Below are 24,482 nucleotides of genomic sequence, written 5' to 3'. Positions count from 1 at the left end.
GCTGTCCTGGCACTCACTTTGTAGACCAGGCTGGTCTCGAACTCAGAAATCCACCTGCCTCTGCCTCCCAAGTGCTGGGATTAAAAGCGTGCACCACCACACCCGGCTTGACATACTCATCTTTTACATTTCCCCTGTAAAAGTGAATTTTATGAAAAAGAAAAACCTGGGTCTGTTCATTTAAAAAACATTTGAAGATTTATGTTATTATTTTGCTTGTATGTGTGTGTGTATGCCATGTTCATGCCTTGTGCTTGGAGGTCAGAAGTAGGCATTCGATCTCCTGGAACTGAATTTACAGGTGGTTTTGTGTCACCAGGTGAGTGCTGGGAACCTGATCTGGGACCTTAATAAGGTCAACAGTGGGTCCTGTGCGCACCTCTTCCCCACACCTACACACACTTAAAAATGAATCTTAAAAAAATATGGAACCAATTCTAGAAGACCCCAACTATCTGTGTCTGTAATGCCTGGAATTAATCATCAACAAATAGCAGTACTCAGTGTACAGGCATGATTCTTAAAAAGAGGCTACAGAGATCAGAAAAGAAAACAGGGCCCTGGCATCATCAGAAAATGCACATATGAAACAGATCGTGTCTTAAACTATCTTTAAATACTATACCCAGTGCCATATTTTCTCAAGAGAAAGGTTAAAAGCTTGCATCATGAATTGAATAATTGTATGAGGAGGTGTTTCAAAAGTAAGGGTCACATTTCGTAGCAATTTAAAAGATTCTTTATCAATTTCCAACGCAGTTAGAACTCCTCATTTTTAATATTTACTGCCACATAAGAAATGTAGGAGTGCCGTGTCTCATAAATACACACATGCACCAAGTGAGACGAAGGCAGGCACATGCAAAGAAGGAAGCCTGGCACGCGGGACACATTAACAATGCCAGAGGGGTCACCATCTGGGCATGTGAGGAGAATGCACATCTGCATGACTGGCCGAGGCAGCCTGAGCATCTGGATCACATCTTCTCTCCACCCACCCATCATAGCAAGAGGAATTTCCTGACAGATCAGATGCTGCCCAAAGGTACCATGCTTCCATTTTTGTTGTCGGGTATATAAATGAACACCAGAAGATCAACAGATGAAATCAAACCGAAGGTATATTCCATTTCACTTGGACATAAGGATGAACGTGCCAAGAATATTAAAGGGAAGATGTGTGATGCTCGCTTTTCTGAGGGTCCTCAGCTAGTTACAACCGTGTGCATGTGTGCATGCGTATGGGGGGGCAGGAGGGTACACAGATGTAAGGAGGGAAACATTATGGAAATACACGACTCCAGGGAACACTGGTGCTATCAGCACAAAGGCACTTACGGAAAGTGTGGACATGAATCCAGACGGGAGGAACGCATGGAATCCTGGCGTACGATCAGACCCGAGAACGTCGGTTACCCACACTTCTATCTCAATAAAGCCAGATAGTTGATTTTGTCACTTCACTCTTGACGAAGACTCTGCAACGTTACATACACAACTGTGTCTATGTGTCTTGCTTCCTTTTCAAAAGATTTGAGCAGACACATGCATTATTGGCACAATAATAATTTCTAGTGTTTCATGACTGTTAGTAGGGAGTTTGATTTAAGCAGAGCAAAACTTTGATCTGCCATAAATTATTTGTTTTTGTATTGAGGTAAATTAACAGTGTATCTGAGCTCTGCATTCTGTATAGGCAGTTGTGAGGTCCTATTAATTTATGGGGTCATTGAAGGAGTCTTCAAGGGAGATATCTCTCCTTACTTCCTGAAAAATATGAAAAACAGCTTCACATTGTAATGGTATTGAAAGGTTTTACGTTGTAATGAAGGTCTGTTAGAAGCACTTGGAAATGATTTAACCTTGAAGTACTGCCAATGTCTACTCTACATTGAGATTATCATCTTGAGGGAAAAAAATACTGGCTAAAAGAGAACAATTCCAACTTTCAGATGGTTGGTCTATACTGTGCTGAAAATGTGGATAAAACCTTTTAAATATCTAGTAATATCCCAAACAAAGTAGGGGGTTCCCTCCTCTGCACCTACACTTGGTATCACCCAGGCCAGCTAATTATATTTTTATGTTCTATTTGACAAGTAGATTGTGTTCTTTGCTTTTTCTTTGTTCTGGACTCTGCAGCCCCTATAGACCACAGAGCATAATCTGGACAAATTAAAAGATAATTTTGTATGTGTGTGTCTTGTGTAAGGCAGGGTCTCATATAGTTCAGGGTAATCTGAAACTTGCTATGTAGCCTTGGACTCATCTTTTCGCCTCAGTTCTGCAGCACAGGGCATGAGCCTCCATACCTGGATCAGAAAGTGTTCTAGCTTTGGGAATTCTCTGTCCACTTAAATACATGCCCTTAGTTATGCTTGAAAAAATGTGAAAATAATGATACCATCAGAGTATAACCAACACATATAAATGATAGTGTCTTCTGTCTAAAGTTATTTGCCCACATTAGACATTTCCTATCTACTTCTGTCTCTTGCATAGAGTCTGTACACTTCTATCCAAGCAGCAAGCAACCCAGTTAGCTCCCTGTTCACCTAACTGCACACTTCTGCAGATCAGGGTGGAATTCTTATTCCCTACCCATGTGGGGAGCTCCCTTATGCACAAGTGTTCTGTGCTCACGCGCACTCTCGGATGCCTTCATCTTCAGAGCCCACTATCTATCATCTAACATGATTGGAAGTACATTTTGCCACCATCCTCCTTCACTGCTGTTTCCCACATTCATGATTTTCTCAGACTTTTTTCTTATAGTCTACATTCTTCCTTGGATTCCCAATATTTTATGTGAGCTTTAAATATCTTTTCCTTCAGGTCCACTTTCTGTACTATGCAGTTCTTTGGGATCTGACAAATGAGTGTTTTGTATTCATGAATGCAATATAACACAGATCAATTTTACTGCTCTTAAAAAAAAACTGATTCCATCTGTTTATTTCTTCTCTTCCCTGTGAAGCACTCAGTGTTTTACTGAATAGGTTCATGTTTCTGCATATTCTATTTAATTAGAACCATACAATATGCAGCCCTTCTCCAGGGTTCCCTCATGTCTTTCCTTGATTTGAAAGCTTCTATTTTTGTTGAATAATATTTCATTGCATAAATATATCAGTTAACTCATTTATTCAGAGGTTAAAGGGCACCTGGGTTACTTCCAGTTGGGATGATTATGAGTTAAGATGATATCTATCTATCTATCTATCTATCTATCTATCTATCTATCTATCATCTATCTATCCATCCACCTACCCAACTAATCTGTTACATACACACAGATATACACAGACACACAGGCACACACAGACAGATATACACATGTAATCTCCCCACCCCCAGCCTGGAACCTGCTTGCTCAGGGGTGGAGTTTCCTGCTCATTCGTTCTGCCACGCCCACTGCTGGACCGCCACTTTGCTGCTTGGAGCCACACACGTGTTCACCCTGCTACTGGACCCCCGAGTTATTTGGCGGGAATCGGGTTCCCTCCCCATTCCTTTATAACTGAGTGTCTGAACAAGTAAAATTGAGCTTTGAACAGAATGACCATTGTCTTGGCTCCGTTTCTTCTTCCTCCCCGTCTAGTTTCCTCTCTTTTCAGCTCGAGTGGCCATCTCAGTTGAACCGTTCACGTTGCGAGCTGCTGGCCAGCCGCAACACACACACACAGACACACACACACACACAGACACACACACACACAGAGACACACACACACACACAGACACACACAGACACACACACACAGACACACACACACACACACACACCAGATCTTTTAGTGAATGTAGGCTTTAAATTCAACTGGGTAAACACCTAGTGTTGGTCATGTGGTAAGACCACAAGCAGCCTTTGTGGGAGACTACCAAATAGCTCCAAAAATTTTGCCTCCCAATTTTGCCTTCTCAGCAAGGAGAGCTCCTCTCCTGCCTTCTCAGCAGCATTTAACATGTTCAGTTTCTTGTATGTCAGCCTTTGTAATAGCACACATTTGTATTTTGTTATCAGCTCAGTTTTCACTTTCCCAAGACACGGATGATGTGAGCGGAGAGGCTCTTCACATAGGTTCTTTTGCTGTCTTCACATCTGTTCTCATAAAGTGTCCTTCTGGATATCTTGTTACTTTTTAAATTAGTTGTTATAGGTTCCTTTAATTTTGTGTGTGTGTGTGTGTGTGTGTGTGTGTGTGTGTGTGTGTGTGTGTGTGTGTGATATGCATGCAGGAGCCCACAGAGGCCAGAAGAGAACGTTGGTGTCCATGTAACTGGAGTTACAGGAAGTTGTGAGTCACCTGATTTGGGTAGGAACCAAACTCAGGTCCTCTGTAAGAGCGGTAAATGTTCATAACTGCTAAGCCTCCTTCTAAGCCCCAAATTAGTTGCTTTTTTAATAGTTAAAATTTAAGTGGATTTTGGATTCAAGTTCATTTCCAAGTGTGTGCTTCTGTAAATATTTGCTCTCAGTCTGAGGCCTGATTTTTTATTTGGTTTTCATTTTCTTTTCAGTATCTTTGACAGGTTATTTACTTACTTACTTACTTACTTATTTTATATACAGAGTTCTGCCTACATGTATGTCTGCTAGCCACCAAATCGCATTACTGATGGTCATGAGCCACCACTGCTGGGAATTGAACTCAGGACCTCTGGAAGAACAGCCAGTGCTCTTAATCCCCGAGCTCTCTTATCTCTCCAGCCCAACAGGGTAGTTTTTAAGTTCTATAAAATAAAACTTCATTTTTACTCATGGGTCAGATCTTTTGACATCAGGCTCAAGAATTCATCATCAAATCCAAGTGGACTGAAGTATTTTTCCTATGTTATCTTATGAAAGTCTTGGATTTTATATTTAAGACTAGTATATTTTGAATTTGGTGGAAATTATAGATTTTGTATCCAGATTAACTTTTTTTTTGGTATGGAAAGTTGAGCTGATCTATCACCATTTATTGAAAAGCCCAGTCCTTCTCATTTGAATTGACTTTGTCTTTGATTTGGATGACTTGACTGTATTTGTGTGGTCCTGCTAGGGGACTTTCCATTCTGGCCAGTAATTATGTATTTATTCTTTTTGCCAATGCCACACTGTTGATGATTGAAGCTTTATACCAAGTATTGAAGTTGGAGAGTGTCCATCCTTTGATCATGTTCTCTTTCAGAGCTGACTTCCTATTCTGGTTCCTTGGTCTTTTGACATGAACTGTGGAGTGTTTTATTAAAATCCATAGAGCAGCTTGTTCAAATTTGGATTGGACTTTTATTGATTCTAATATTATATATATTAATATATTATATATTATGTATATATGATTTCAAAACTGAAGAATCAGCATCTTAACAATATGTAGTTTGAACACAAAGCATCTTTCCATTCATTTTCGGGCTTTCGGTTGCCTGCGTGTAGATCCTGCCCGTGTTTTCTTAGGTTCATGCCTCGGTTTTCTCCAGGCTACTGTGAATGGGAGATTTGACCTGGATTACCCTCACGCACCTATCTCTGTGATTTTAAGGTGGTGTCCTCAGTTTTCTGACAGGTTCAATAGGTTTTGATGCTCAGTTTTCTCAAGCTGTTTTAAGATGGGAGTGATGATTCCTAAAGTTTTTATATATTGGAACCTGCCAGTTTTTCCTATTTCTTTACTTTCTATTATCTTAAATATCAGGAAAATGTCGGCCACTGTGATTAAAGGAGTGGCTGGAGTCTTTCAGCTCCTGAGCAAGCCTGTGGTCTTCCCTTGCATCATCTTCCCTCCAGTTCCAATGAGTACATCTTTCAAAATTAGCCCAGGGAACTGTTCTCCAAACAAACAGGGCAGAGTAGAGGGTGTGGCAAGGCAGGGCACAAGTGCATTGCTTTCAAACAGAAATTCATCCAAATGCCCTAATGTAAAATGTAGACCAATGACCAGTGAGTCACTTTAGCTTTACCAAAGCCTCTAGAAAAGAATTCTTCCATTGCTGGGCAGTGGTGGTGCACATCTTTAATCCCAGCACTCGGGAGGCAGAAGCAGGCAGATTTTTGAGTTGGAGGCCATCCTGGTCTACAGAGTGAGTTCCAGGACAGCCAGGGCTACACAGAGAAACCCTGTCTCGAAAAACCAAAAAAAAAAAAAAAAACCCAAAAAAACCAAAAAACCAAAACCAAACAAACAAAAAAACATACATACAAACAAACAAACAAACAAACAGAAAAGAAGAGAAGAGAAGAGAAGAGAAAAGAAAAGAAAAGAAAAGAAAACAAAAGAAAAGAAAAGAAAAGAATTCTTCCACTAGCAGACTGCATTTACATATGTGTGGATCCTATATACATGCCTTATCTGTTTTGCACATTCAGAATCAACTAATGGTTCCAAACCATCCAGTACCCATGCTAGAAATACTTGTAGAAATGTTTTTGAGATACCCCTCTGTGAGATATGTCCTTGGGTGTGTCTGTTGTATAGAGAAGAAAGTCACAGCTCTGGGATCTTTAAGGAACTTTCTCTTGATGTGAGAGGAAATGACTAGCAAGGCTGGATTCTAGCCTTCTATCAGCAACCAATTAATTATACAGCTTTGGACATTGTATTTACATTGTACAAAATGGATTAAAAATTAAGTACCACTCAAAAAGCCCCCATCATGGCTATAATAGTAATTTGGAAACCTTGTATTACTATAGTAATTATAAAAATTATTATAAGGTGATTATTATAGCAATTATAATTATATATGCTATATAATACTAACATATTGGTTGAAATTACAGCATAAAATGATGGAAATAAACTTTACTATATGGTCCTTTATTATATTATGTTTTAAATTATATGACCCTGTATTGTAGATTATATGACTCTTTGATATGTTGTATTGTAGATGATATTACCCTCTAGTATATTGTAGATGATATAGTCCTCTGTTATAGTATGTTATAGAAAAGAGCTAGAAACTTCACAAATCTTATGAATAAGTTTAAGGCTCTTGGTAGCCTTGGGAGGTACTATCTCAGGTATCCATAGAAATAACTCAGAAACTAGACTCTCTCTGGATAGCAATTTAGGATATCATACTATAGTCTCAGGATATTGACTCGAGTGATACTCTCAGTCCTGGTTTTCTCAATGCAGTTCATTTAACACATAATAAAAAAAAGCAGAGTCTTAACAAGCTATGCAAGCTTTGGATAGCTTCCAGTTCCAGTGGTGGCAGATGTCACCAGAGCCATGCTGGGCCCTGATGACCTACTCTGGAAATGAATTTTCAAGAAGGAATGCAAAGCCCAGAGCAGTCAGGGCTACATGTGGGAAAGCCAGGCCATGGGTACTGAATACCCTCCACAAGGGACAGCACCAGTGGAGACACACAGGGGAACGGCTACTTGACCTGCTCTTTTGGGACAATGCCATTAAGGGACTGTTAGCCTACTTAGTTTCTAAGCTAACCTAACAGGATATGGTCACAGAGACCTGGCTCTGTTCTTGGTCATTGTCAGCACCCCTTTAGCAAGGCTCCCAGCATAGTAAAGAGTAAGACAGGATTGCCTCAAGAGAAGCCACAATCTCAGCCACCTGGTCATCTCCAGGACAACCATTAGAACTGCAGAGCCCTTTTAGGTTGTGTTAAAATAGGAGAGCTATATGATGGGAATCAGAGAGTGCGTGTGGGGTGATTGGGTCAGGCTCGCAAAGCTCACCTGAACCCAATGTGTCCTTAACTCCAATGGATACAGGTCCTCAGGGAGAAGCTGATCGCTGCTCAGGCTGTCCTGTGTCCGGACACCAGCAAGAGCTGCACACATTCCCAGAGCTGACAGAGGAGCAGCCTTTTAAAACACAAGGACAGAGTCCTTGGCATTCACCACCCCAAAAATCAACAAATAAAACTGTATAAGGAAGCAAAGCAAACAGACAGTGGACTCCTGTGGCTTTGTTTCTTTTTAAGGGCAGGCAGCTACCTGCAAAATTCACATTCCATTACTACAGAAACAAACTATCTATTATGTTTATTATCTAATTCAGAGATAATTGTCAAGTGTGGAGAAAAGATGGAGTGACAGCTCAGTGTTTCAGACCACTTAGGTTTTGCAGAGGACTCAGGTTCAGTTTCTAGCTCCCACGTGGCAGCTCCCAACCATTTATAACTCCAGTTCCAGGGGATATGATGCCCTCTTCTGGGCTTCCCAGGTACTGCACTCATGTGATGTGTGTACACACATGCAAGAAAACACTCAGACATGTATAATAAATACGTCCTAAAAAAATAAGAAAGGAAAGACAAACGGAGCAGAGAGCAATGTCTTAGGTCTTCAGGCTCCTTTCTGCACGAGGACTCAGAAGTTCCATCTTGAGTTTTTCCCTTTTAGAGAGTCGGGGCTGTTGTGAGACAGAATTCTTCTGTGGGGCAGATATTTTTGATCCTAGTTTTAATCTATTTAAAATCTATTCAAGTGCAGTATGAGAGGTAGTTTTTGTTGTTTAAAAAGTTTTTTGTTTTCTGAGTTCAAGGCCAGCCTGGCATACAGAGTGAGTTCCAGGACAGCCAGGGCTANACAGAGAAAACCCTGTCTAGAAAAACAAACCAACCAAACAAACAACAAACAAAAAACCCAAAAAACAAAAAAAGTGTTTTTTTTTTGTTGTTATGATGTTATTTTTTCTTGAGATGTTCTTTGGGGTGTATGAGGCACTTAGTGCATCTATCCCGCTCTCCCTCCCACTCCTCCGAGTCTCCTCCATATCCGTATCTTATGTCCTTTATTAAAAAGAAATGGCCAACACCAAACCCCACTGAGTCCAGGTGGTGCCACCCATATGTTCAGGGGTGTAAGACCATTCATGGGTAACCCACCAGGGGCCAAGGAGGTGCAGTTTTTATTTTATTTTATTTATTGATAAGATAATAGTGATGTACAGTTTTGATGGATCTGTTTAAAAAAACAAGATTATCTCACTAAAATATTAAAAAAAAATCACCTAAACTTAAGTAATATACGGTACTGAAAATTTCTCTAAACCCTGGGCTGCATAGGAAATAATGTTTCTGATGGAAAGGTTAAAATGAAATACTGGTCTAAGACGACAAGTCTTTGATAACCAGTGCAATGCTCATTCCCACAGAGTGCCCACAGAGGACCCGCTCCTCTGCCAGAGCCTCTGCATTTAGGCCATGCTTACCTGCACACCAGAGGTTTCCCAAGTGTGATCTCAGGAAAGCCCTTATCAGAAACACCTGTGAACTTAGTTCCAACTGAATCAGAAATTCTGTCAGAGGAGCCTTGGATCTGGTTGGCCAAAGCCATCAAGGGAATTCTGATGGAAGACTGTGAAGGTAAGCTCTCAGCCCGCAGGGATGGCAGGGTTCGGTGGACACGCTCTGGTGAGATTGGTCTGCAGAAGGGGATATCCTGATCTGGGTTGCACATTTCCATGGATATACAAACCTTTTGTGGCAACATGACAGCCAGCAATATCCTAGTTAGTATTGTTTCCTTCGGATGAAGCAATGCTAAAGAGCTTCCACTTTTGATCTCTGCTATTCTAAATTTCATTTTCTAGGTTTTTGGCAGAGGATGTCCATGCCCAAGGGGGAAAATGGTAGGTAAGCCAGGGCCTCTCACCTTGGCCTTGGTGGCATTTAGGCTAGGCCATTCGTGTTGCAGGAGCTGGCCCGCAATGAAAGTTTACCAGCATTTCTAGGTTCTTCCCATTGGACACAAGGAGAGATCTCTCTCCCTCACCACTGTCCCCCCAAAGCCACGTCTAGACAATGAGAAACCTTTCCCAGATACAGCCAGGGATTGCCACTGAGCAAAAGTGCACTTGGCTGGGTAGGAGTGACCTAAGCCAAAGCAACACTACTCCGTAGTGGCCACAAAAGAGAAAGGTGGCAGCCAGGGGACAGGATGTCCAGAGGACTCATGTTGTAGGAACAGCCGTGCCTCTGTTTCCCTGCACCAGCGTCACCTGGACTGTGATCAGGGCAGAGAAGAAGATCAAGAACATCTCCTCGTGCATGGCCTTATGGCCCCGGGGCATCTGGAGCATCTCCTGGTTTAGGCTGCAACAGACAGACAGGTATGGAGAAGGCCCTGGCCACTGCATGTGTGGCACAACATGAACACCACCCCTGCTCAAAGGAAAATGAAGATTTCACGTTGTTGGTGGGTCAGCTTTGAGCATAGTCTTTCTTGACTTCTTCCTTTCCCTTGGGATTGGGGGAAGGAGCATCCAAAGCCATTCCTCTGATCCTTTGCTGTGTGTGACTTTGATCTCAGCCTTGTCTTCTCATGTAAGAGACCATGTAGGTTGAGAAGGCTTAGGCTCCCGTTGGTTCTAGATAAATCACTTCACTGTCTCAAAACCCCAGGAAAGTCACCTGTCTGCGAAAATTCCTTAGTAACTCATTAACCATGTAAGTCTATAAAAGAAAGTGCAAATTGACTTCAAGTATTTTCTACTATCTTTAAGCAAAAAGCAGTCCCTCAGACAGATGGTGTCTGTGCCAATGTTGATGTCCTTCACTGAAATCCAAATGATAGTTCTAGAGTGGGCTGTATAAGCTGTATAATCTGCTATGTTAATACAACCATTACAGGGGGAACAGCAGGTCTAAGTGTCTCCTTGGACAAGAGCACACACATTGAGGTGATAAATGGATTTCAACTTTTAGCTGGACACTTGGTTTTGTACCTTGATGGATAATGTCACTAAACAGTATACCAGCTGAAAAGAGACCTTGAAAAGAATCTAGAGCAGTGGTTTTCAAGCTGTGGGCCCAGGGGTCTCATATATATCACATGTTTATAATTCACAACACTAGTAAAATCATGGTTATAAAGTACTCATGAAATAATGTTACAGTCAGGGGTTCCCCACAACTTGAATAACTGTATTAAAGGGTCACAGCATTAAGAAGGTTGAGAACCACTGATCTAGAGCAAGTCTCTTTGACTCCGACTTAAGATCATAAGGGAGCTTTCAAAAGTCCCAGTGCCCAAGATGTACCCCAGATTCATTAAATGGCAAACAGGGAACATTGAGAGCTGACCCCCACACTGAAGTCTCAACCCCTAGTTCTTCAGCCTGCCAGAATTCATGAACTAATGACATAGCCATTGTCACCAACCCTTGTTAGCCTTGTCAACCCTTTGATCATAGCCCTTCAGCCTCTAGAGACACCAGGAAATCAATGTTCGGTACTTAAGCCATCCTATCTGTGGTATTTCATAATGGTAGCCCAAGCAAAGTAATGGAGATTCCCAGGACAGAAATTTAAAAATTTAATCATGTTTCTTTTTAATGACTACATAAAACTACATTTGAATTGGAGACTATGTGATATTTACATACACATACAGGCTGTGTAATGTTTAGAGCATCAGTTATTTTAACAAAATAATTCTCATGTGATTTCAAGGGTGGTTAAGACTGGGAATCACTGGTCCAAAGGAGAGAGAAGGGAGAGGGAGGCAGAGAGACACAAACTGGGAGAGAGGGAGAGGAGGGGAAGGAAGGGAGAGAAACAGGAGGGAGGTGGAGGAGAGAGGAGGGAGGAGAGGAGATGAAGAAGGGAAGGGAGAGAGGAAAGGAGAAAAGAGGGAAGGAGGAGGAGGAGGAGGAGGAGGAAAAGAACGAGGAAGCTGCTGAATTATTGAATTCCCGCACAGCTTATTTGAATTAGAAGAGACTCTGGATGCAGATTTGGGCACACAAAACACTGCTCTAGTTCTCCATTCTCCCACAGTCACACTTCCCAGTAGGAAAGACAGTGGCACAGAATTGTGAAGGGTGTGCTAGCACAGGAGACATCCGACTCAGTCTGTGGGACGAGGAACAGAGTGGGAGGAGGCAGGCAGAGTGGCACTTTCCTAAGGACAGACGTGTGAGCTGTCAGAGTAACAGAGGCCAGGTTTGCTTTACATCATCTTGGGTCATGTTTCCAGATAGAGCACTGAAAACCATCTCCTTACTGCTCACTTGATTTCAAGTGCCCATTCCACCAGAAAGCTGTTTTTCCACACACCTGCATTAAAGCCAGACCAAAATGAAGAAATGTGCCACAGTGAACAGAGTCCTCTAATGTCTTGACCATGTTCCTGAAGGACTAAGCTGGCCATCTATTCTTACTGTTTCTGAATTTCTCCTGGGAAGGGTTTTTCCTCTTCATTGACCTGGCACAGAGATCCCTTGAATGCAAATGTAATATTGGTTCTACTGGTATCATCTGCCACCTGTACTCCAGATCAGGAAACAAATGAAGGCTTATACTAACCTCTAAACTCCCATTTCCCAAACTCTCCTATAGAACACTAGCATGCTAAGATGTAATTAGACATCTGTCTTAGTCAAGGTTTCTATTCCTGCACAAACATCATGACCAAGAAGCAAGTTGGGGAGGAAAGGATTATTCGGCTTACACTTCCATACTGTTGTTGATCACCAAGGAAGTCAGGACTGGAACTCAAGCAGGTCAGAAAGCAGGAGCTGATGCACAAGCCATGGAGGGATGTTCTTTACTGGCTTGCTTCCCCTGGCTTGCTCAGCCTGCTCTCTTATAGAACCCAAGACTACCAGCCCAGAGATGGCACCACCTANAGGAAAGAAAGAGACAGGGAAGGGAGAGAGGAAAGGAGAAAAGAGGGAAGGAGGAGGAGGAGGAGGAAGAGGAGGAGGAGTCAGACCTAAAGTCAATTCAAACTGGAGAGAGGATGGAAGTGTAGTTCCAAGACAGTGTGATTTAGTTGTTGGTGGTGGTGGGGGGGGGGGCACCCTCAGTCACTGCTCTTCTGGAGATGCTTTTCCACATCTGGCTGGTTACCACATGCAAGTGCAGTTAGCTAGTGTTGCAGTTAGAAGCCTGTGACCTCGCAAAGGGTCTTGTTGGATATGCTGGCCATTTAAGGTCTCTCCTTTCCCAGCATTTCTACAGGACCTGGAAGGAGCCAGCACTTCAGAAAAGGGCCCGAACCAAACCCCAGGGGTGCCCCCTGCTGGAGAAGGCAGAGAAATGAGCTTTCGGAGATAGTCACGCCTCGTGGAGTTCTGCCTGGAGATGGACTTAGGGCGTCAGTGCAGAGAGGGACGTGGATGAGTTAGAACCCTTCATTTATCAAGCGAAGATGCTGGAGTCAAATCGGGGAAGTTACATATGTAAGGTCAGTGGGTCTGTGGGAAGCTGATCTCAGAAGGCGGGAACTATTTTTAAAAGCCTGTAAGAAATACTCTCACTCACTCCCTGTAAGAAATGGAAGCAAAGAAAAAGAAAGGACAGATTCTAAGAACTTATGCCTTTTACAGACCTAAATCTAAAATGACCATTACATATTCTGTGAAATGAGTGGATTTTCCACACAGTCCGGGTGGATGGACATGTGGATTAATCATCAATCTAAAAATGGGATTTCCATAGATAGAAAACCACATCTGCCTCATGATAGTAATCCATTGTGTGTATATGTGTGTGTGCGCTCACACATGCACATCCCACCACACATGCCCATATACATGTAATGAAAATCCATCTCAAGTGGCTGAACCTATATGGAAGTACTTTGAAGAGCATAAATTAGTATACGCATGTAATAAGTATCTCCTACTTTGAATAGGAATACATCCATAATTGATTACTATAATGCAAGAAGGGAGGGGCTTTCGTTTTTATTTCTTTCATGTGGTGCTCGCAATACCCAATGGCCCCACTGTGGGTCCCCAAACACAGAGAAAAACAGCAGTTAAAGAAAACCATATGTCTCATGTGCCTAAAATAAACGGGAACTTCATCGTGCCACATTTCTAAGAAGACACAAATCTAACTTGGTGGTACAGCACAGATCACATTGCAGAGGGAACATAAAATCCACACTCTCTGGGTCTAAAGTATCAGCGTTACACAGGCAATGCTATCTTACCCCCTCTCGATCTTAGGACATTTACAAATACAACGATGACTCCATTTAGTCTCTCAAACTGTTAAGAAGAGAATCTTGTTGTTAGTAAAAACAGCCATTAAAAATTCTAATAACCTACTTCCATGCATCATCTGCAGAAAGCCTCAGAGCTGGAGAACGTAAAAGGACACATTAAAATCACTTTATTTTCTCAACATGTATTTTAAAACATTACATGAGAAATACAAACTAGAAAATAATAATAATTAAAAAAAAAGAGTCACGGTCTCCACCACTGGAATCGTTTAGGATGAAAGTAATTATAAAATAACTTGCTTACAGAGTAAAAACAAAACAAACAAACAGAAAATACAGTAAGACACCAGCAATCGAGTCACTAGTAATAAATATTGGATTGTTTTCCTAGGTCAGAAGACCAGATGTGTCTCCATTCTTGTACTTTTGTTTTGTCAAATCAGTCAAGATTGTAGAGTGGCCTCCCGTGGGCAATGCCCTTTTAGCTTCAGGGACATGGCTTGTAAATCCAGTATGCCTAAGAACCATCTGGTTGATAATGTCTGGGCAGATGCCAGAGAGCAGACACCAGCTCCAAGTTCAAGGCTTTAGAGCCAGAGCTGACTAGAAGTTGTATTTGGAGTATTGTTCTGGCTTCCAGATAAGGAGGCATTATTGAGCAGAGCACATATCCTTGCAGTTGAACTGCTGAGCATAGACATTCTCAGCACAGGATCCACCAAAGACTGCCTTCAATTAACTAAAACCTTATAACCGATCAATAGAAAAACATAACCTTACGAGCTCTTTTCCTAGGCTAAGCAGTGTTAAAAGATACTGTTCAAAAGCTAAAATCCCCAGCGACGGCAAAGAGAAGGCAGACAGAACATTAGTTATACAGACACAGTACCAGCCAGGTCACACTTTCTTCAAAAGGTGTAAGCAATTCTGACATGGCTCATTCGAGGATTTCCAACTCAAACAGACTCTGTCTGAATGTGCAATTCTGTGAGAGGCATGAGGAATCCGCTGAGAAGAAAAAGCAAGGCTCTGGGTGACTCTCTTAAGTTTCTCAGATAGGCTTGTGCAATGTTTTCCTGGATGATTCCAGGAAACAGGAAGGGGTTAGTGCAGCACTTGACACTGACATCCATCCCAGGGCTTCCATAGGTGGGACCTAGAGGGAGGTCACAGCAGCTGGGCTCAGGTGCTAAGTTCTAGGAACACAGAAACTCTCAAATAATAGCAGTACCTGTGCGTGGTGGTTTGAATGAGAATGTCTATGTAGACTCATGTTAGCATGTTTGGTGTCCAGTCGATGGGCTGTTTATGAAGCATTAGGAGGTGTGACTTTGCTAGAGTTAAGTGTGGCTTTGTTGGAATAGTTGTGTAGCTGAGGATTTCAGAAGCCTATATAGGGCCCAGTCTATCATTCTCTGTCTGTAGCCTGCAGATCAGAAGTAAGCACTCAGCTACTGCTCCAGGGCCTGGCTGTATGCCACCATGTTTTCAGCTATGGTGGTCATGGACTCACCCTTTGAAATTGTAAACAGGCCGAAGACTCCCCTCCTTTAGCTGTTAGAGATCTTTAGGCTAATGGCGCTAATGTTAAAATTAGACTCAAATAGGGAACTGAGTATCCAATAGGGTGAACAATCTATTTGCCTTTTTCTAGGATAGAGTCCTGGGCATAGCTCTCCTAACATAACAGTCCTAAGGATCCTGTCATGTTTTAAATAGAGAGTGATAAATTATTCTTCTAAAGCCTAGAACGGTTGAAGGTGAAGAATCCAACTTAATACATTTTTCTGTTAACTACCAGTGGTGAGTACCTTAGGTAACACGCTATTGAAACTATTATTTCCTAACAAAAGTTGATAGTGATATGACAATAATAATCTTACAAATACTTTATAAAAAGTTGTTAGAGTCCTAAGTAGTACCACTTTACCACGCTGCCAGGGTGGTGCCTACTTGTGAGGCCATATTTTCCGATATACCATTGCGTAAGCTTATTCAAGGTCCCCAAGAGTCTGGAAATGATATTGAGATTGAAATTCTTCTGAAACGATGAACGTATGAAATAAGTCAAGACTGATGAGGAGCACCGGACTCTGAAATCCATGACATGTCCTTAGAGACCATCTGAAAACTGTACTGGCTTAGGGATAGGAAGACAGGAGGGAACAGAGCGGTCCAGGAATTAACCCAAGCGCACATGATAAAGGAGCCACTTAGAATCAGTTTGGGGTGGAAGGGAGGGGATGGTTCAATAAATGGTGCTGGGGCAAATGGCAAGGTCTTTGGAAAAAAGTAAGTCGGATCCATCTATAGTCATTCTGTATTTCAAAATAAGCCCCATATGGATCAAATATTTAAATGTAGGGATAAAACTCTTAAAGCCTTAGAAGACAATGTGGATAAATATTTTTATACATCTTGCGGTGGATGAGACATTTAGAAGGATGACACAGAGCCCAAAATGAAGAGCAAAGCAGCTGATGGGTTCTGAGCACATAAGAATCAAATCTATTGCAGCTGTCTCCACTGAAGGAGAGACTGAGACAAGACAACCAGTCTGACAGGCAGAAAGTCAACAACCTAGGTGTACAAAGAGCTATGTAGTATATATTTTAAAAGATACAAGATTCCAAAGGATGGAGTATGCGAACAAGAAATTTACAGGAGAAACACAAATGGCCATTATATTTGTGTAATGATGTCAAAACTCACCAATAATAACCATTTTTTTAAAAATAAGAGAATAAAGTAAAAACAAGGTGTTCCAGTGAAACGTGGCAAGTCATATGTATGTAGTTGATTCTTCCCCTTTACACAGAGCTGGGATGCCATCAGAAGGAAAGACTGACATGGGCCTCCAAACAGAAGAAGAGAAGGTGATTTGATCAACAGTTACAGGATTGGAAAGCAGATGACCTCTGGGGAAATAACAACGTGGAGGCAGGATAGTGATGGAGGTCACAGGAAGACACAAAGCCAGCTGACTATGCCAACACCCTGGTGTGTGTGTGTGTGTGTGTGTGTGTGTGTGTGTGTGTGTGTGTGTGTGTGTGACTGAGGAGCCCCAGGACTTCTGGGGCAGCCGCACACCTGTGATTGATAACAGTAGGTTCAGCTGACAGTCAGTGGACCTCCCCTGTGCTGGCACAATAGGAAGAACAGAGCCCCTGTAGCTTCCAAGCCTAGCAGGCTGTATAGATCTGGGGTAGATAGGCCAAGTATAGTAACTAGGGTCTTGGCAAGTGGGCTTCTGTTGTGTTATTAGCCTTCACTTACTGGACACAGACCTGCCCACTTGACTCAGAGTGTTGGCGACCAGACACATACCATGCATGGAAGATGAGAAGGTTCCATTCTGTGGAAAGAGAAAGGACCTATAGCTGTGTACAGGTCTCGCTCACCCTGAGAAAATGTCCTGCAAGCCAGCTACAAGCACTGTCTGCTGCTGTGTTCTCTGTTGCAGGAGAGCATCCAAAGTCTCCTGTGGGTATAAGTGGACAGTTAAAGGTCATAGCTGTTAGAGACAGAAGGTTCTCCACCCATAATGACAAGAACCCCATAAAGAAAGTAAGATAAAGTGACAGACATACAACTGAGTGGAAGGATTGGGTGTAAAACAAGAAACTCTCTGAAAGAATTTACAGAATTGTAAGAATTGCCCTTTTACATAGGGCAGAAAATATAAGATTACTAGAGAATTTTCCCAGGAGGGCTCACATCCAAATAACTGTTTCTAGCAGATGACAGAAAAACCTAAATTACACAAGAAAGCTGCCAAAGCCTGAAAGTTACTCTTTTTGAAATACTTACCAAGTAGATGGAAATATCCCCATTTATCTTTCCTTTGAGATGAAGTCTGCGGGGCCTTTGAAAGGATAACACGGACTGTTACTCCATGACATATTTAGAGGAAGGCATATGACAAAAATAGCTGCTTCTAATACATCTCCAGGTATGTAGGAAATGCATTCTCATAAAAGGACATCCAGATGACCAAGACACCCAGGATGCATACACTATGATGGAGAATGTCCCCCAGGTGGGAACATGTCTTGGGACAGGGGCTTTCCTTTTGTATGCGTCTTCATGAAATGTCTACCTGGAGATTCGTTTCCATTCCCAATCTTTTTTCCTTCTGTCCAGTCCACCGCCAGACATCTTTCTCTCTACCATTACTTGTTTGAATCTACCTCTTACCTTTTTTTCTTTTTTTTTTTTAGCCTTGCCAAATTGCACATTTGAGCTTCAGTTTCTTCTCAGTGCTTCATACAAACCTCTACTCAGCCTGTAGCTCCTACGGTGAGCCAACCTGACTCTGTGAGGACGTTACCTACTCCCCTCTCCCTCAGACACCCAGTGCAGTGCCTCCAATTTTGCACCATAGACCCATGTCTCACCTATCTAACTGCTGATGAAAGAAAGATGAAATTTCAATACCTGTAAGTCATATAAAGTACTCAGAAATTGCTGGTTGTTTGTGAGCCTAGAGGCTGCCTGGGGCTGAGAAAAAAGAAAAACAAACCTGGGTATGCCCCGTAGTTAAAACATTCCTGGGAACATCTTGACCATAAGATAAAGGGGAATGTGAATACATAACAGGGCTATCTGAACTGAGTCAACAACTCACAGAACTCTGACACCCTGCACATACATGTAATTTTTCTGCTGATGTTTGAATAAGCCAATAGTGTGTCGCTGTGCTGAATTCCACACCCCTAAGTCCCTTACCCCATTAAAAACCCCCTAGCTTGCGAGCCTCGTGGCCGACATCCGTTATCTCCTGTGTGGGATGCATGTCGGTCTGGAGCTCTGTAATTAAACATCCTCATGTATTTACATCAAGATGGTCCTTCATGATTTCTTGGGTGCATGCCAAATTGGGAGTTGGGTGGGGTTTTCCCCACTAGGTTCTAACACTGAAAGCAGGAATCCAGAGCCCAGTTCTAGATCCTAACCTTTTGCTGACCCTACTTCTAAGTATGACCTCATACACATGTTCACTCCTTTCCACCCCTTAGGACTGATAACTATCTTCTCATTTATCAATTCATCCATTCAGCAACTAAGTCTTGGCTGTGCTAGGTGCTAGGTTAAGAGACGGCATACACTGGTCAAAGAAGACAGGCAAAGGTCCCTTGTTACAGAGGAAATGAATGACTACAAAGAAGCCATCAAAACAAGTGCCCAATCTTGCAAGCACTATGAAGAAAATAAACAGAACCTGCCATAGAGAATGAGCAACAGGAGGAAGGCCTTGTCACCCTTGAGCTGGGATGGCTATGAGAGTCTTGAGGACAAGATAGAGAAGGACAGTCCAAAGCTTGCCCCACTCCCAGGAATCTCTACTGCCTCAAAATTTAAGTATGATCCCATTAGAAGCATACAGATCATGACATAGAAAAGGTTCCATGCATTCAGAGAAAGTATGCTTCAAACAGTCGCCTATAATATCTTCATATGGCACACCACACACTCAACAGGTTTGGAGAGGTGCTACTTTTTTCAAAGAGCCACTGAAACACGAACGGGTTTTGTTAGCGACAGTTCAGAGTCCATCATGGTGGGGAAGAGAAGGTAGCAGGGGCTTGAAGTAGCCAGTCACATCATATCCATAGTCAGACACCAACAGAAGGTGTTGGTTAACTCCATTTTTATACAGCTCAGGGTCCCCTGCACAGGGGATGATTCCTCTCATAATTCATGTGGGGCTTCCCATATTAATTGACATCATCGAGATAATCCCAAAAAGACTTATATGCCAGGGAATTCTGGGTTCTATTTACTAATTCTAATAGCTTTCCAAGTGGCAAAGCCAGAACAATGAACTCAGAAACTACTGATGTCCCCTGGCCACATCTGAGCACATGCTGAGTCCTGGCCATAGGTCATAAAAACTCAAAACCAAGCAGACAAAAGGAGATTGGGCTGTTCTAAAATGCCAGACAGAACATGAGAGAGTGCTTAAGTCATGCCTGCCTCCAAGTGTACTTTTGAGGCTATGCAAGTTGCCGCATCCTGTAGCTACATGTGGAGAGCTACAGTTTTCACTAAAGGAGAACATTTCAATGCTGGAGACCTCTACCCAGGTCTTCTTACCTTCAAGCCTCCTCTTCTCAGAAAATTCTCTTTGTTCTTATCATTTCCCCTTCTTTTCTGAGAACTGCTCTCTCTCTCTCTCTCTCTCTTTCTCATATATGTATATTGGGATCCAGGATCTCATACATGCCAGAGAGGTGCTCTTCAGAATGTAATCCCCCTCTTATAAGACAGCGTGTTGTCCTAACTGCACCAGAAAAAATTCTTGAAAGAAAAAGTTATGACCTCTCTTTCTGCCTAAGTGGTTCTTGCCTTTAAAAATTGTTTGAAATCGCTTGTGAGATTTGAGAAGTTTCACATGTATAAAAGGTATTTAAATTGGCTCACTAGACTACAGGGCCGGTGGTTGGTGTTTGCCTGAGGAGGAGGACTGGGAGCTGAGGCCCTAGGTCATGCTGTTTGAGCCTATTTTTCATTTGGTCAGTGAATTACTCACCTAACAAGTGTATACTGAGGATTTGCCATTTGCTAGACTCAGTTCTGGATACTAGGAAGCCAGCAGTCAACAAATATGACCGGGAGCCAGCTCTCTTGAACCTTTGATGCTGATGGAGGTTCTCAGACAATGCTCAAGCAGACATGCTAAAGGTGATGAGGGGAAAGAAAACGGGCTGAGGTTTAGAGCTGTGGGGAGTTATCATATATAACCTTGTCAGGCCCGGCAGTGGTGGTACACGCCTTTAATCCCAGCACTTGGGAGGCAGAGGCAGGCAGATTTCTGAGTTNGAGGCCAGCCTGGTCTACAGAGTGAGTTCCAGGACAGCCAGGGCTATACAGAGAAACCATGTCTTGAGAAAAACAAACAAACAAACAAACAAACAACCTTATCAATAGCTACTCCCGTCTTTCTTTATGTCCCCAGCTCTGTGAAGTCTAATTGAAAGCAGCACTCAGTTCTCTAAGACCAGCTCAAAGGAATTCCCTCCTGCCAGGCTCCCAGCTCCTCCTGCTCTTTTCCTTACATCAGGAGCAGTCCGTTGTAGCCAGTCTTCCACTTTCAGTGGGATACTTTTGTCCTTATTTTAAGGATTCAGGCTCCAGAAGAAAAGCCCGTCTCTGATAGTATCAATATCTCGCCTGTACATATAGTTCTAGTGTGAGCCAGAGCAGAAGAACTGTCCCATGAGCAAACAGAAAAATTAGACTGAATTTTCAGTTCCCACCAAAAGGAGGCAAGAATTAGCCTGGAGAAACTTCAAGCATCAGTATGGTCAACTCCCTGGAGGTAGGCCCCACCACATAGGTTTGAATCAGAGCCTTGGGGTAGAGCCCAGCAAGGAACCCTTTAAGGTGACATCTAGTGACTCAGAAGCGCTCTTAGACTGATTACCTCAAGGCCGAAGGAGAAGGTAGAAGTACAATGCCTCACCTCTCTTTTACCCTGAGCCAGTGGGAACGGATCGGGAACAGCCTGGGAGAGAGGATGAAGAGAAGGAAGAAAGCCCTGAGAGGAGGAGGAACGAGAAAGGGGCCATTTCCCAGAAGGTCCCGAGACCCTGCCTCTGTCCTGGGCCGGCTTACACCCCTGTGGGCGGAGTCTTGGAGAACAGACCGCGTCTCGCGCTTGCCGGGCCACAACCTCAGGACCCTTGCGGGGTCTCTGGCTCTCGCCCCGCGGGTACCTGCTCGAGCTGCGGGGCTACCTCCAGCACGGCCGCCGCTTTGAGCGCTGCCAAGATCGTCGCCGCGTCGGATCCCCGCCGGGAGAGTGTGGCAGAGTCCGCGTTGGAGCCGAGCCGACGGTGGCCGGGCGGGCGGCCTGGCTGTGGCTGCGTAAAGTGGTACCTCCTCCGGAGCCCAGGTCACCATGCACTGCGTACCTCCCTAGCGCAGTGCGGGGCTCCTCAGCCTAAGGACGCGTGGCATGGGCATGTTTTGCGGGTCCTCCTACATGATGAAAGGTCCTGCGTCCCACCACTCCCTGTACTCTCTGCTGGAACCAGAGGTGACTAGGCTGGAGGAGGGTCCGGAACAGGTAGGAAGAAGTGTGGGGAGTTCAGAACCAATGTATCAGAGCGGGCAAGGGGCAGGGGTGGGGAAGAGGGAGGGTAAAGGAAGAGTAAAGGGAGAGGGAGAACGGTGTGGCGAGGATAAGGCAAGGGAGGAGGGCGACCAGAGGGCATGAGAAAGGAAGAAGGGCAGAGGAGGGAAGAGAGGAAGAGGAAGGAGAGGAGGAAAGAAGAAGAGGAGGACAGGGACAGGAAGGTAGAAGAGTAGGAGCGAAGGAGGGAAGAAAGGTAGGAAGAGAGGAGGAGAGCACATAAGAAAGGAAGGGAAGAGGAGGAAGGAAGAGGAGATGAGCAGAAGACTGGAAGAAGCTGAGGGAAGGGGTTGATAGAAGGAAGGAGGGGGAGGCAGAAAGAGGTTTCCTTTTTAGCTCTCTGGTAGAGGGGGTCCATTAGGAGAACAGAGTCTGGCTGGCAGCCCACATGATGAGCTTGGAGCTTTCTTGTTTCCCGGGTCCACTGTTCCTCCACCTTCAGTACTTTCAAAGATAACAAAGCTGAGAAGTCCCGCAGGGAAGAGTATGCAGGACTTTATGGTCCTCAGGGTGGTGCTCCAGGACCTGTAGGGTCTCTTGGGAGACCACTCACAACGTACCTTTGCCCTCTACCTTCAGAGGGCACCTCTCTCCTAACATCAAGTGTAGATTTACTCAAGCATACAATGAAGAAACACCCAGTCAATCATCCAGCCTACAGGATGTGCCTTTACATCATCACTCACAAGATGTTACTACCGTAGATCAAATGACCAGCTAGATGGTCACATCTCTGCAATCAGGAAACGTACTGCCTAGCAGAGGATAGGGACAGACGCAGGTCCAAGGACCACTCGTGAGGATCAGTGTGCATGCTGGGAGCTTGGCTTTATCAGAAAGGCTACAACAGCTCCCCACTTCTGGACCCTCCCTGAGGTGCTCTGGTATGGGAGATGTTGGCTAGGGCATGATAATTTCTCTTTGAAACAGGGTTCTTGGTGATGCTGCTGCTGTTGACTATCTCCAGAGATCTCCCTGGCATGGTCAGGGACAGTGCTCTAGCTGGAGGGAAAGGGGATGTGAAGGCCTGGAAACTGAACGGAAGTAACCAAAACCAAAAGCTTAGCTAACACAGAATGCTTGCGGTGTGCCAGGTGCTACAGCAGGTTGTTCATATTCAAACCCCCCACCCCCACAGGCATATTCTTGCCGTCTCCATGGAACTAAAGCATGACGATTCAGAAGCTTGGAAAAGTGGCTGGGGGTATACCTCGATGGTGCTGCCCTGGCCTATTGTGTCAAGCAAGCCCTTGGATTCCATTTCCAGTACTGGGGAAAAAGTTTCTCGACCCTTTAAAGCTGGTAGGTTGTACAGTAGGAATTTGAAGCCCCAGAGGCCTGAATCTATTGCCTTGGCTCTTAACCACTCCAGACCGTGGTTGTGAAAGTCTAGGTAAGTCATATCAGGCAGCGTGGATCATGGACTCAGGAGAATGGAAAGTAATTTCCAGTTTGGAGTGAGGGCATCACTACACTTGTCTCTTGGCTCAAGGAGCCTTCAGGGTGCCTGTCGGGATATGTGTCAGAGGGGGAGGGTGGAAAGATTCAGGCAAAACCGGGAAGTTCAGGTGATAGGCTCTGCAAGACTTGAGTAAGCTTCAGTGATGAGGCCCTGGCCTGCGGCTGGTGCAGTCTAGCATTTATTTACTTAGGTGTTGCTGTTACTGAGATTGAGTAAGGCAGATTTGGAGGAAATGGGATTCTTTGAACAGATGACATCCTTGCTTTAGCTCCTCGCTTGCCTTCCGGGGCAAAGGTCAGGATTATCTATCCCGTGTAGCATGTGCTCACATTTATCTGGATTTTCCCAAGTCAGTCAAATAAATAAGACAGTAAGACATTTCCAGATGAAAATAGGAATTTTCTTGTCCTATAAAGTTCTGGCCAATTATTATTATTGGGTTCTGGCTTCCTAATTGGAGACTCTCTTCCCTGGTTTGATGTCATAAAGGTCCAAATACTGCCCTGAACACATGAGGCACCTTAAAGTTGGCATCTTCTCACTGGTTTCACTTCAACAGTTATATTTGAATAAAACCCCAAACACACCTCCTATGCTACTTCTCTGAACCCCAGTGCTGTGGTTTGCAAAATCCTCAGTCAAGGTAGATATGACAGGATTCACTGGAGTATTGGGGTGAGTCTCTCAGAGGAGTTAATCTATTCCTTCCAGAACAGAGGTTAATTTCCATAAGAACAGGTGTGGTGGTTTGAATGAGAATGGCCCTCTTTTATTTGACTGCTTAATCATCAGGAAGTGGCACTGTTTGAAAGGATTAGAAGGATTAGGAGGTGTGCCCTTATTGGAGTTGGTGTGGCCTTGTTGGAGGAAATATGTCACTGGGCGTGGGATTTGAGGTTTCCAAAACCTAAGCCAGGACACCAATCTCTCCCTCTGCTTGTGGACGTTGTACATCGTGGTGCGNA

The 24,482-nt window shown here is 43.7% G+C and overlaps 1 protein-coding gene and 1 long non-coding RNA gene across 2 annotated transcripts in view; one reads left to right on the top strand and one right to left on the bottom strand.

Annotated features, from left to right (window-relative positions):
* The window catches only part of Rnf175 (ring finger protein 175), a 23,295-nt gene extending 6,652 nt beyond the window's left edge, over positions 1-16,643 (bottom strand). Inside the window, 4 exon segments of the mRNA XM_029475536.1 lie at positions 9,916-9,944; positions 9,947-10,053; positions 14,022-14,052; positions 16,631-16,643. Of these exon segments, the coding sequence (XP_029331396.1) occupies positions 9,916-9,944; positions 9,947-10,053; positions 14,022-14,052; positions 16,631-16,643 (180 nt within the window).
* Positions 16,644-21,588: 4,945 nt separating this feature from the next.
* Positions 21,589-24,482, top strand: part of LOC110291545 — a 16,553-nt gene continuing 13,659 nt past the window's right edge. The window contains exon 1 of the long non-coding RNA XR_002377578.1: positions 21,589-21,989. This is a non-coding gene — a long non-coding RNA (uncharacterized LOC110291545). The remainder of the gene's footprint in view (positions 21,990-24,482) is intronic.

This window comes from Mus caroli, chromosome 3, assembly GCF_900094665.2.
Source record: "Mus caroli chromosome 3, CAROLI_EIJ_v1.1, whole genome shotgun sequence".
NCBI classification, from domain to species: domain Eukaryota; kingdom Metazoa; phylum Chordata; class Mammalia; order Rodentia; family Muridae; genus Mus; species Mus caroli.
Note: the sequence above shows the minus strand (reverse complement) of the source record. Positions and strands in the feature narration are given on the sequence as shown.